General features: G+C 42.9%; 1 protein-coding gene across 9 annotated transcripts in view; it reads right to left on the bottom strand.

Annotated features, from left to right (window-relative positions):
* Nucleotides 1-14,302, bottom strand: part of frmd4a (FERM domain containing 4A) — a 102,510-nt gene that overhangs the window by 41,614 nt on the left and 46,594 nt on the right. For 2 of the 9 annotated variants that reach the window (XM_056386504.1, XM_056386497.1), the window contains exon 1: nt 8,554-9,349. The exons of 4 other annotated variants lie outside the window; for them this stretch is intronic. In XM_056386504.1, coding sequence (XP_056242479.1) covers nt 8,554-8,721 — 168 coding nt within the window. In that variant the 5' untranslated portion in view covers nt 8,722-9,349. Of the gene's footprint in view, nt 1-8,553; nt 9,350-14,302 lie in introns of those variants that run through there. 3 more of the 9 variants (XR_008828800.1, XM_056386495.1, XM_056386498.1) reach the window with 3 other exon arrangements.

The raw sequence follows: 14,302 nt of genomic DNA, 5'->3' as shown, positions 1-14,302 counted from the left end.
TAACAACCTCGCCTTGTTCTTGACAAATTCCTGATGGTCTGAAATTCTTCTCTTCATTCTTTTCAGATTCTCCACTGAAAGGTCACATTGACTGATCTTAAATTCATTAAATGCATTTTTGAAAGTCCAGCATAACTATGTCATTGATTTTAACAGTAAGTGTTATCTGGTGCTGTAAACTGAAACTCTACATAGCTGTCAACTAGTAATATATCCATGCATAAGACTATCTGTGCAGTCACTGGTTTCATGTCCATGACCTTCTTCTTTCCTCATTTGTTTGCTTTTCCATGATAAACTTGATCTTTTTTTTTCACCGTTCTTTTTCTGTTGCTCTCACTGATGCCAAAACTATGTGGCAGAAAAATAACGGTCACATAGATGTACACATGTGCACTGGCACTCATATAGAGCCTTAAGTTATATTTAATATTAAAAAAATCTCTAAAAGTGGACCACAGCAAATGTCTCCCTTGATGACATCCAAGCAAATAAAAGCCTTTCACAAGCAGTGAACAGTGCGATCAGACTGCGCCACAGTGTGTCGCTTTGAGAGCAAGTCACCACTGGCCACTGTTACTGTGCATGCATGTCATCTGTATTTAATGCTAGAAGCAGTTTGAATGTGTTTGCATTTGTGCTTTTATGGCCACGACCTGTATTCAAAATAGTCACAAAGGATTATTCTACTTTGCCTATGTCCCAAAGGAGGGAGAAACCGCCTTTCTTCTGGTCAGCTTTGCCCTTTACTGACACGGGTTGGACATTCCATGAATTCCAGACTGAAGTGAGCACTTCGTTGATAAAGCCATTATAAGCACCGCTGTTGTGTGTGTGTGTATCTCGGTGGGTGTGCCTCTGAAAATGTGGCCATACATCTGCTCTGTGTTTGGGATGAAATAGATCTGAGGTGATTCAGTAACTGAAGTAGCTTCTGAGGAAGGACAGAGGACAAAGTGATGGGGGGGGGGGGTGGGGGGGGGGGGGTGATGCAAATAGGTATGAGTGATGTCATGTCTTCAGGACTTTTCTTATCTCAATGAAACAGTTTTAGTGATCATGGGGGTTAATCTGCAAGGATCTAGCCAGTCAATGTGTGTCTTTGTGTGTGAGTGTGTCGTTCACAGGGGAAGGATCTTTTACCCCTACACCTCCTTGCTTCATTTATAATTTACACAGTGAGAAATCACTGTAGACCTGAGTGACCCTGTGTTCACTGATACTGCTGGCAATGCATGCAGAAAGACAGTGTGACGTAGAGTGGGGTATTTGGTTTTGCACCGCTTATAGTATATACGTGTGTGTGTGTGTGTGTGTGTGTGTGTGTGTGTGTGTGCACATGCATGTGTGTTTATACAATTTAGTCTGTCTGTAAACCCACTGAACCTTGTCTATTCATCCTTGACCTCTCTTTATCTCTCTTGCTTCTTCCGACTCTCTTTCAGTTTCTCATAGGCAAATAAACAACACAGACACACACACACACACACACACACACACACACACACACACAGCTAATGGTCTAAACTCAAGGGCACTGTGCACTGCAGAGTGGTTGAACTCCAGTGGCCTCTATCCCCTGTCCTGTGACTGGATAGAATACCAAATACACTAATCATTAAGCATGCTGAATATTTAACAGTCCTGTCTGCAAAGTCCTATGTGTGTGTTTTTGTGTATGTGTGTGCGTGTGTGTGTTTATGTGTCACAGTCTTAATGTATTCTACTGGCCTACCAAATATGTACCCTGAGACCAGAACAGCAGGGAAGAGGAGAAAAGGGATTTTGGGTAAAAACCACCTAAATCCTCTCTATTCTTTGCTAATTTTGCCCTTGAGTATGTGTGTGTGTGTGTGTGTGTGTGTGTGTGTGTTTCTGTGTGTCCTTCAGGGGCCCTCCAGGCTAATTAGGGAGACAGCCACAGAACGACATCACTCAAGGTACCAGCTTTACAGCAGTTTTTTGAGCTTCCATCCACATAATAACTCTCAAATTTTAAAAGCACTTACTTCTTTCGCTGAGTAGCATGGACACAACCTGTGCTGTCAAGCACACATGCACACACACACACACACAAACACAAGCCCATGCACATAAATGTTTGACCAGTCTCACTCCCCCGTGCTCTCAAGTCTAAGATGCAAACAAAAGTTGTCATGACAACTTTCTGGGAGATCCAGCCGTCTCACTCTCTGCCAGAAATGTAGGGCACTTAGGTGAGGAGGCGCTATAAGACAACGCCAAGACACTGTAACAGGAAAAGATTTGACCCGGGGATATAAACCTAAAGTAAAAGAGGCATGAATTGAAGTTTTCCCTCACAAAGTGATTCAAGCCAGCTGACGACAGTATCATGCTCTTTGGACGCTCTACAAAGTCAACATATACTTGTGATTTTACAAAGCCAGACCCCTAATACCTCCACCTGACCGCCCCCTCGTCCTACTACTCCTGCTTCCCCTCAGGCTATTCTGGTTTAAGTAAGAGGGTTTATGCGCAAGATGAGTACAGGTACAGGTAACAGAAACACAAACACGCACTTCAACAGTGAAGACAGTGAGGAAAGGAATTCACAGTGCAGGAGTCTGAAAAGGGTAAGGAAGAAAGGTAGAGGTGGGAATAAACTGGAGATGAGGTAGGCAGACAAATTGAGGCAAGATAATAAAGAAAACAGAAGCAAGGGAGAGATAAGAAGAGACAGTGTGAACACGTTTCAGACCTTTCCTTCATCTTCCCCCAGGATCTAGTCTGAGGTATTCTTGTGACAAACAGAGGGGTGAAAAAGAGCTATATGCCCCTCCACAGGCTCTGTCCTGCAGCCTGTCTGATTTGCCTTCACTGTGCTCTACAGTCGGGATTTATCCCTCCATAGCTTTGGCTCAATGTGACTGTGCTCCATTACTACACACTTGAATCCTCTGAGCCAGGGTAATGAAAAATGACCCAGCTCATCTGCAGGGAGAGCCCTTTGGCAAGTGTGTGTGGTCTGTGTGTGTATGTGAATGTGTGTGTATGTGTGTGCAATTCTTCTCATCCAAAGGGAATCCTGTCATTGTAAAGGTATTGAATGTCTTCCATTTGGCCATTTTACCTCGGGGAGAGCCAGAATATGAAGGAGAAGGTGGAAAGCTTTTGCTCAGGAAATAAAAAAAAACAACCTGATCAATCATGTAGCGAAGTTACAGATGAGAACTGGGTTCATTTTTTTAGATTTAGTGGTTGAATTATTAGTTGAAAGCTTGCACACGTGCACACATAACATCTTTCTGACATTTTCTGACTATTGAATTTATGCATGCATAATTTAGCCTTGTTGTGGAACTTGTAAGTAAACTTAATAAAATAATACTTAATCCATGAGAACCCACTTGGAGTCCTCCAGATTTCACATTTATCTCTTAATGATGACTGATATGACTTATTATAGACAGATAGGAACATGGGAAATCAGGGAAATCAAATGATGGAGCTCCACCTTGTTTGAACATGTGAGCAGTATATTTTCCACTCTCATTCAGCAGTAATGTGTGATATGTTTTTTTTTTTTTGTAGATAAACATACTCATCTCTAAATGTTAACGCAGATACAAAACTTTAAACCTCTGTTCGGTAAACACATGTGGACACACTGTTAGTGGATATAATATCCATACAAACAGAGGATCTGAGAGTCCCTGCGAGGGATTTCCTCAGATATTCACCAGATTCTCCTGGTAATCCTCTGGGATTACCATTCTATACTGAGGCCCTAACCTCTGAACTTAAAACATTATAAACCCTTATATCCTAATCACTAATGCCACAGTTAAACCTATCACTTCACTCAGTAAAAGAGGACCACCTCCAAAAACCTCATCATGTCCGTCTACTTATGGCTCTGGCCACAACTCAGACACACTTAGAGGATTTTGGAGAGATACCACCCGGATTTAAACAAGTGGACCTCTCAACCTTGGCCCAATGTAACACTGACCAGATATCGCAGATATCATGTTTGACATTTGAATAGTCTTCAACATGGCAACTGATATCTGGGAAAAAGCTCACATTTGGCAGTCATTTTGGATTATATCAAACACTATTGTTATATTATGATTGCATGTCATGAAACAATATGCCTACGTAGAAATATCACACTTTTTTTAAAACTCAATACTGTGCAGAGATTAGTCCTTCGGGATGACTGTATGGTGTGCGTGTGAGGATGTGAGTGTGCATGTGCCTGTAATTAATCAAGTGAGTGGCCATCCTATCAAGTAGTGTGCCATATTCTCACATTACCAGAGAAATTAGATTCTGGCATGGCTAAGAAGCTTATGGTGCACAGTGAGTAAGTGACATGGCACATGGGGGGTGGGGTGTCGTGCTTTAAATGTTTAACATGTAACAAGACTGCAAATCTTCAACAGACTTGTCAAACACATTTACAGCAACAAAATATGAATGACAGATAAAATTTTGATCATGATTTATGATTTATGGAGTGGCGAGAAAATTGTTTCCCATGGTTGAACTGCTGATGAATCTCCACAGGAAATGTTTCTTAAGTCCTGACACCAATGAGACTTACCCCCCCACCCCCTTTCTCTTTCTCACACACACACACACACACACGTACACACACACACACACGCACACACACACAGACACAGACACACACACACACACACACACACACACACACACACACACACACACACACACACACACACTGACACACTGGGTATTTGATAAACCTGGGAATGGAGCAGTGGAAATGTTTTCCAGGCAAACTATGCAAATAAGACCTTATCCCCAGGGAGACACTGTAAACGGCTTTAACCACCAACAGAATCTACAGAGGGGCGTTTATGTGTGTGATTGTGTGTGGGCCTGTGCAGGGATATCAAACACAAACATGCCTCTGGCTAGTTGCAAACAAATTAGAAAATTACAACAAAAAAAAAAAAAAAAGCAAGGCCCTGGAAAAATTTGAGACAATGTCCATTCTGGCCCTCTACTCCCCCCTCCCATCACCAAAGCTCTCTCTCGGTTCTGGGAAAAGATTTTCTCACATACAGATCCTGGCTTTGGCAATGAGAACAAAGATGGCTGCCAGACAGGGATAGCGATCAAAATTCTTCAGTAGGAAGTCACAAGTTCAACTTCAACCTCTATAATTCCTTGGCTGGAGGACAGGAAAAAATTAATAAGGCTGGGAATTAGCAAAGAAATGCAAATTTCCAATTCTGGATATTTGCCCGCCTGACATGAGTCTATTTTTTTGAAATCCGTTTCAGCGGGGCATGAGAACAATTGGCTGATAAATTGAACATGAGAGTCAGAGAGACTTAACAAACTGAATTGAGTACAGTCATGTCTTGATCCAGGGGAGCTATTGGCAATCACAGTGGACTCTTCTTCCAACAAATCCACTTGCTTGAAAACACCGTGGTCTGACTGAGCGCCTACATTTTATCAGACCACAAACAAAAGACGTAACTGAACAGACATAAATGTACCAGCTCCTAGACAGAGGTAGGATTGTGTGTCTTGGTTATTTTAGGGTTTTGCTGCTGTGTCTCTGCTTCATATCATGATGGGCTGGGACTCGTCAGAGAGAGAGGAATATGATCAGTGACAGAGCTATTCTCACAGGAAACAGGACCAGATGAGTTCAGTGGGAGTAAACCAGCTTGGCTTTCAATCCTAAATATGATGCAGTAGAGCCTACAAACAAACACAGCAGTAAGTTCTAATGAATATGTATGATAGATATGACATAATGCCAGATATAAAATATATATAAAACTTTTCAGTGGGATTGCGTTGCTAGGAAACAGCTTGGATCATAGTTTATTTGCAGACTGGGAGCACCAGCTTCCTGTCAGCTACTGTTATTAGCAAGCACTACAACAGGAAATAAACTGGGTCTATCTAGGATGTTTATCTTGTCAAGTCAGAAATTATCTAGAGGGATGTTGAACTTGCTGAGGATGAGTTTTGCTTAACAACATGTCACTTCACATTCTTAAGAACAAAATGATGGCTTGTAGAAAGTCTTGTGATTTGCAGGACAACAGTGATTACAGATGAATACTAAATTCTTGCAACTCAGGGGAAGTCCAGCCACCTGTGTTTGCTATAGTCCTTACCCCTGCTTCTTCCCCATGCAGGATATCCTGCCTTTGGGATGGGGTGGGTAGTAAAAGGGGGGTTGGTGTGAGAAAAATGAGACGCAAAAAACAAAACAAATTGTACACAGCTGAAATCAATGCGAATGGAGAGCAACACGAGAAATGACAAACAATTACCCAGAGACACCGTCTAACACGGCACAGCAGAGCCCTGGCCTCACACGCCTCTCTGTACTAACCCTGTTTAAAGGGTCACACCACCAGAGGAAAATGTGTGACTGGAGGCTGTTGAGTCAATATTATTCAGCCTGATGTATGAAAGTGTGAACACACGGCTGCGTTCTCTCACGAGAGAAATAAGAGTACATGTGTGTGAGCAAACAACACTTCACAAATGTTGCAGTCTGCTGGTTAATGTAATGTCACAGCTAAATCAAACAGGCTGCCGCTCCATGCAACATGCAAAGCACCTTGAGAATAAAATTATCACCTTGACATATGTGTCACACTCTCGAGTGCATGAAAATATCTGGGCTAGTGTCCTGATTGAGTTTGTAGGACTGCTGGTGATGGAGTTGAAAAGAGATTATAGTGAGAGGCTTTAATAAGAAATGAAGAGGTAATTTAGGTAGGAAAAAAGCAAAAATAGAAAGTCAGAAAGGAAAAAGAGACATGAAGGAACCGGTTTGGATCAGTGGTGTGGAAATGTATTTTCATTTCAGGAGGAAAGAAGAAGGTGGGAAAGGAGTGGAAACAGGTTGATAAAACACGAAGACACAGTTGTTCTCACTCTCTCTCTCTCTCTCTCTCTCTCTCTCTCTCTCTCTATTGTGTGTGTGCCAGTTGTGTGAGGCTGGGTATCTCATTAACAGTAATAGAGGAAGCCGGGCAGGGAGGCAGTGCAGTGAGCCAGGGATATCCCCATCCTGCAGCCTGACACACTGACCCCTCCTTCCCTGCCTTTGCAACTCCCTCCACTATTAACTACTCCACCTTGGACCATACCACTTCATCAGGCCAGGGGGAGATATTGTTTGTAGCGCATCAAAGTCCTCGTCCAGAGGATGTTTGGTAAAGTGTAAAAAGACCTGTTTTGTTTTAGCGTGGCCTCTTTCAGACTATAGTGCGTCTCTAAACCAGGAGGGGGTGTTAAGGATGGGTTTGTCTTAGGGAGGCCTGGTAAATTATTTCAGTTTCCTCTGATTGTGTTACCTTCCCTCAGGATGCTTAAATTTAGGAGCCAGATGAAAACACATGAAGACAAAAGTTAGAATAACAAACCACATTATTCCCCTCATGAGAATAAAAAGGGAATTAGAGCAAAGAGACAGGAAAACACATATGGTGAGTGTGTGCGTTTATGTTTACGTATACATTACATGTGTGCATGTCCATGTATTTATGTTACTCCACTGATCATTTTGTGCCCTGTTATCTAGCAACAGGCCTGGCGAGTCTCTCTCTGTGAGACTGTTGGGTTTGTCTTGGTGGTGCCAGCTGCATACAGGGCAGGTGACATGCTTGGGGAATACTAATGGCTCCATGAAAGCCCCGAGTACTGGTCCAGACATGGTGGAGTGAATACTGAGCGACCATTTTGCTGAATCACAGCTAGACAAACACAAGGCACAAAAGATGCAGTCGGTTTTAATAAAGCAATTAAAATAATTAAAACCAGTGAAACAGTTCTTTTAAAGCAAACTGACATATTTAGTGCATCAAAGGTTACCATGGAGTTGGATTAAATGTTTAAGACGATGGAGGCATGGTGAACAGACAGCCTATAAAACTGTGTGTGTGTGTGTGTGTGTGTTTTGTGTGCAAGCTTCCCCCCTTCACATATCCACAGAAACACTTACAAGCTTACAAGACCCTAGCAACACAACTTCCTGTTCAGGCTTTGCATCCTGAACACAACAACAACAACAACAACAACAACAACAACAACAAAAGAGCTTTCTACACAGGGGCAGCAATGTAAAACAAAGCAGCTTTTTCAACACCAGAGATTAACTTGGTGGGACAACACTCTACATGCACGTGAGCAATGTGTTATAGAACTCTGTCGACTTATGTGTCCCATTTCAGCAGCAGCAGCAGCACTGCCACAACATCTAACCCAGTTCTGTCCTCTATGCTTAATGAAACAAATTAGTCCTGAAGGACATACCTGGCCTGCAGCACTGTTCACTGCCTCTCTCTGTCCATCCTGATCCTTGACACGAGTGTGGCATCATTCATTTATAATAGTTTCCTGTACCGGATACCCTTCTCCACAGGTGGCACAGCATGCAGACAGACAATGCTTCCAAATCTCGACGAAAGTATCTTTTAACAGATATGTATTCATATGAATTTATTTAGGTTCAAATTAGCAATAAATGCCCTGTTCCTTGTGCCTATTTGGGTGCATGGATGTATGTGAGGTGCAGCCTACCTGGTAGAGTGGCCTTGAAACACACCTGTGTGTGTGTAATAAGTGCAGCGGTCCAGGAAGGTTCCTGGCATGCACACGAAGGCGTCGGAGGGCTGTGGAGGTGAGAGTCCACAGCAGACCCTGCCGAGTACAGACCACCTCGTCTAGACCCAACAAGACTGCCTCCATTACTGCACCGACTGACACTCTGTGATGAGAGACACACCACCAGAGGTATGTACAGCAGTACGAGTTGATATCAGTGGGATATCCACAGGTATCACATTTGCAAACTTTTATTTGAACAGGTAAGCGATTACAGGTAAAATCCACAGAGGCCCAGGTAATGAGAAGATATGATTAGCCTTTATTGTCCTCTTGATACCACTTAGCGCCAATAGATAATAACTGGGTCATCTCTAGAGGTAAGCCACAATGAGACACGATAACCCTGCGGCTTCCTCCTCTCCTCTGTCCCTCTCTGTCCTCTCAGTCTCTCTGGGATTCAGCGGTCTGATGCCTCCTCAAGGTCAAACCCTGCTAGTCCTTCTGCCCTAGTCCCACACAGACAGTGGTCCCTGCTGACTCTTTCTCTCTTCTTCCTCCTCTCTCTTCCCTTCTCATTGAAGCAATGCACCCTCTGTTCGCTGGTCTCAGCGCCACAAACACAAACATTCCCTCTAAGGAAATGCAGCCGGTCTCTTGGTCTCCCTCACTGGTAGTTGTTTTTAAAGCGATATGCACTCTAATACCACAGCTCACACGAAGAGCAACCAGTCCTCTCTCTCTCTCTCTCTCTCTCTCTCTCACTGCCTCACTTTTCAAATAGAGAGGGGCAACAGGCTGCACACACCTGGTCAAGCTGGACACTATCCGTATGCTTCTCATTCTAAAGCTGGAAACACACCGAAACACACACACGCACCACTCACATAAATACTTTACACAAGCACGCATTCATGCATACACAGACCAAAATAGTCACTGAACTGAAAAATGCTGACATTTGGTCTCTAAAGACATGAGCATGTTACTTTCTGACAGCACTGGGATTTTAGCCAGAATGATTTTAAAAAAGGAAACATTCTTCCTCTGAGCCAGTTTTCCCAGGCTGGAGTATCCTGACCTGACCTATTCAAATTCTTCCAAAAATTAAAAGAATATGCAACCCATCTGTTATTCCAACCAACCAACGCCACACATTATCCTCCAACACAATGGGAAAAGAATATAAATATAAATGATTACGTCAAGCTTAATTGTTTATTTGAGACAAAAATCCACAATGAACCTTATTTTACATTTGATTACACACACCCATTTATAACAATGGCCACATGGAGGCAATACAACCCCCATATACAAGCTGTGCCAAGCCCACAGTGCCTGTGTATATCCTTGCCAGTCTGTGATAAACTCTGGCTGCCAACAGCCCTGCTGAAACAATACAGCTTTAATGATCAATGATCACTTTGTTATGTGTAATTTTAAGCACAGACACACACTTGTTCTACCTACAACAGACCGCCCCTTCTGGTTCTGAGGATTTCTTATATGTCAATCGTAACATTTAAAAACAAAAAAAAAAAAACTTAACTGCTTGATGGTTTTTTAGAGCCAAACTGATTCATTTTCTCCACTTTACTTCCATTTTCCTCAGAAAGCCTTGGTCAATAGGGAATTCAATAACTCTGTACTGTACAGTAATTCTCTGCCTTCCAGCTGAACCCGATCTGACTATGACTGGATTAAATGGCCTTTCCTAGCCCACTCTGATTCATGGAGGGGTTTATCGATGCGAGGGGTCAATCCTGTACTGCTGAGCTATGGTGTGTGTATATGGATACAAATTGCTGTATGATGCGCATAACATTTGTTTGTTACTGAACAGGAGTAAGTTACTGCCATATCATTAATCAACTACAACATATGGAAAGTAAAACAAAAAAGGTTTTCCACAGTGAGAAAAATAAATACTGTGTTATTATTATTATTTTTGCTTTCTCTTTCTCTCTCCATTTGTGTGCTACTTTCTTTTTCACTCTCCACTCAAACTACCTTTTGCACAGATGGCTAATTGAAAAGATTACAGACGGTTTCATTACAAAAAAATCCTAATCACTAATAATGCAGTACACTCTCATATCTTCTTAAATTTTCTTAATTTCACCGACCACATGCTCACAAATCGCTCATTCCACAGCACCAGTTTCCCATCCCTCTGTCTCCGGGCCTCATGTTGTACTCTCAGCGGTGTCTTGAGAAATCTATGAGGAATGTGTGAATTTTCCAAAATGAATCAGTTTGGCTGGAGCTGCGCACGAAGGGTGGAGGCATTCACCTCTCACCCACTGTAATTTACGATGGGTGTAAATATTTGTTGTGGTTGGGAGGGAGGTGGGAGGTTAGGTATGACAGTGCACTGTTCCCATGAGTCTATGTGTTTGCAATGTCCCGCTGAATCCTGGGAAAGGTCGTGCAAGCCCTGCGATGTAAACAGACATCACCAGAGCGTCAGCTGGCCGGCTATTAAGACAGAGAGGAGAAGACACTATTCAGGATTTTACAATCAGCGTTGTAATGGACAGATGGAATTGACAGCCCAACAGTGAGATAATCTGTGTGTTTTTTCATTCTTTCTCACACACATTCATCCACATATTGACGATGACAAATAAAACTAAAATCTGTTCTGAGGTCATCCCAGTCTTGACACAGGCAGGAACTGGGAAAATCAGGAGTAAACGTTCATCTCTACTCCATCTCAAGGTCTCAGTGTGCTCTTCCACCCCTCTTACTTTCTCCTGCCTCCATCTCTCTCTGTCTGTCCCTCTTTCATCTCTCCCTCATATCTCTCAATCTTCTTTCTGCTCTCTGATCTTCACTCAGGCGTGTTATACTAGAGTGCAGGCAGTGTCAGAGAGCGAGAGGGAGGCAGAGCAGTGGAGGGAAATGGGTCACAGACACTATAAATTCACAAGAACATTCACAACTGAGACACTCTGGCACACAAATTCACTAAAACAGTTGTTTTTGTACAAGAGAGAAGAAAGTGCAATGGACACACATGTACTACTCATGTACTTCTTCTGTTCTTTTACTGCAATTTTAAAGTGACAATGAACCTGACATCTGCTTTTTTTTGTTTTTATGTTTGCAGGTTAACTTTTCTCACAGGCTCATTTTAAAGACATGCACACGCCACAGTCACTGTGTATCACTGTGACAGAGATTATGAGTGACATATGTGTATAGACCCTGTCTGAAATTCAATCCCGATCAGTCTAGTTGAATGTGATTGTATTAGAGGTGCAAGCAGGAAAATCAATAACATAACGCAATGTTGCTCGAGAGAGTGATGAAAGCAGGGAGCTTCGATATGTCTATATGTGTGTGTGTGTGTGTGTGTGTGTGAGAATGTATGTGCATGCCATGAGCTTCGGTTTCCCCGTTCATATGTGAACATGGAATAATTGCGCACGTGTGCAATGAACAAACCCCATGACAACACAAAACCTTTGAAGTGCTGGGACTTGTCAGTCTCTTAAGTATAAAAGTTGACCTAGTTCATATGTTCTATGCTGTAATATGCTATACACAAGCACAAAGGGATGTTCAAGAAGATATTCACACACACATATCCACATGTTCTCACACACACACACACACACACACACTCAAGCTAATCATTCTCTCCACTTTGCCTGGCAGATAAATATTAATGAGGATTACTATGTTACTGCAGTACACCCACGGGAAAACAAGAGGCTGCACCTCTCTCATTCTCTCTCTCTTTCTAACCCTTTCCCGCTCTGTCTCTTTGTCATTCACGCCCACACACAAACACACTCACGCCCACACACACACACAAACACACACACACGCACACACACACATAGTCCTGCTGCATCAAACATCCTCAACAAAGTCTTTCACACATTTTCTTTCTTTTTCTCCCCAGCTTTCCTTTTTATTCTGTCATAGCAGGATTCACATACTGTTCAACACACACTCACACACACACACACACACACACGCACACACACACACACACACACACGCACAAACTATGAATAAACCCCTTCATATGAATGAGTCACAGACAGTGCCTCCGTTCTCATTGGGTCGTGTTATCTCTGTCTAACAAAAGGCACTTTTGTGCTGGGATATTTCAAGAACATTTTGGGGTCTCTACATCCTGTTTTGGGGAGATGGAATTTAACAGACTCCTTCCCATCATCCCACACTCTTCTTTTTTCTTTCTCTCTCTCTCTCCCTCTCTCTCAAAAGGATTCCTTGCAGCCATTTCTGAGAATAGAGAAGCAGAGATAATGAAGAAATCACTCTGAGCTCTGCATGGAGGTGGCAGAGGATGTGAACACACACAAACACAAACACACAAACACACACACACAGACACACACACACACACACACACATATCCATCCATGCACTGTTGATGTTTTGGCAGAGGACAGAGGAGTCCACTCTCACTATAGCTACCCTGCTAGCAAACTGTCTCCACAGAGAAAACACATTATCAGCAGCTCAGTGCCTTCAGCCTTCACTCACAGTCAATAGACGATCATCTCCTCATTGTTTGATCATGCTCTGTACAGATTTACTTTGAACTTGTACACAGCTGTGTGTCTATAGGTCTGCGGGTTGATTTTGGACAAGGAATAAAAGATGGAAAAAAAAAAATCAGAGCAGAGAGTGATGAAAGAGACGGGGTGGAGAGACGGGTGGGAGTCTCCCCTGTCTCGCCCTCCTCCCTTGCTCAAAAACATTCTTCCTTCTGAGCTGCCTTTGGGGAGAAAAGGGGGGTCCCCTTTCATGCTGAACAGGGTGTGGTGCAAGGGGGGCCTACAGGAGCCTTTAGCTCCAGTTATTCCCACCTCTCTCTTTCTTTCTTCCTTACTCTCCCCCTTTTCTTTGTCTCTTTAATTGGACTGACTGACCACAGCTCTCTCACCTACAGTCTTTAGGGCTGGTTGAGATCCCTGGGAATCAATACTGTAGCGAGGCAGGGCAGAGCTGTGGGGGAAAAATCTCAAACTGCCACTCTAAACTGCTATCTGGTAAAGAAAAAAAAAATAAACAAACTTATTTTGAATGCTGCTCCTTTGGTTTTCCACATCAACGTCACAGCTGCTTAAATGAATCCTGACTCTAATATCAAGACAATTAGATCAGCCTGATGAGAAACAAGCGGAGTATCAACATGACCCGCAGAATGCCGGAGTCCAGTGCTGACCTTCTCTGTGATTGGTGCAGACAAGATGTTTAAATGTAACAAGGATCGATTAGTATTCCTGCCTCACCACTTGTCTGGCTGCCTCTAGCTTTCAAGCCTATAGTGGTAAATTACAGTCATGCTATTGTCTGTTTGCATTCCTATCCTGCTCATGAATGTGTGTTTTGAGCATGTGTACACGTCTCTATATGTGTGTGTGTGTGTGAACTTTTCCCTCTCTGACAGTGATCCACCCCTCCCACCTTTAAACCCTCGCTCCCCTGCGGTGCCCCTGACAACAACATGTTTCCTTGGAGAGCAATTTAGCCGCCTAAAATCTGAGCTGTTTTCCGTCTGCGTAAACACACACATCTTGTCTTCCCTTTGTTTGTTTGTTGTTTTTGTTCTTAATTTCACAGAAAAGAGCTGAGCAGCTTAACACGATAGCAGGATGACAAAGGCGGAGGATAATCCTAATACAGCCTGCTCACAGAGGTAATCTAAACAGAAAACATCCCCAAAAAAGAAGCTGTT

The sequence above is a fragment of the Seriola aureovittata genome, chromosome 10, assembly GCF_021018895.1.
Source record: "Seriola aureovittata isolate HTS-2021-v1 ecotype China chromosome 10, ASM2101889v1, whole genome shotgun sequence".
NCBI classification, from domain to species: Eukaryota; Metazoa; Chordata; class Actinopteri; order Carangiformes; family Carangidae; genus Seriola; species Seriola aureovittata.
Note: the sequence above shows the minus strand (reverse complement) of the source record. Positions and strands in the feature narration are given on the sequence as shown.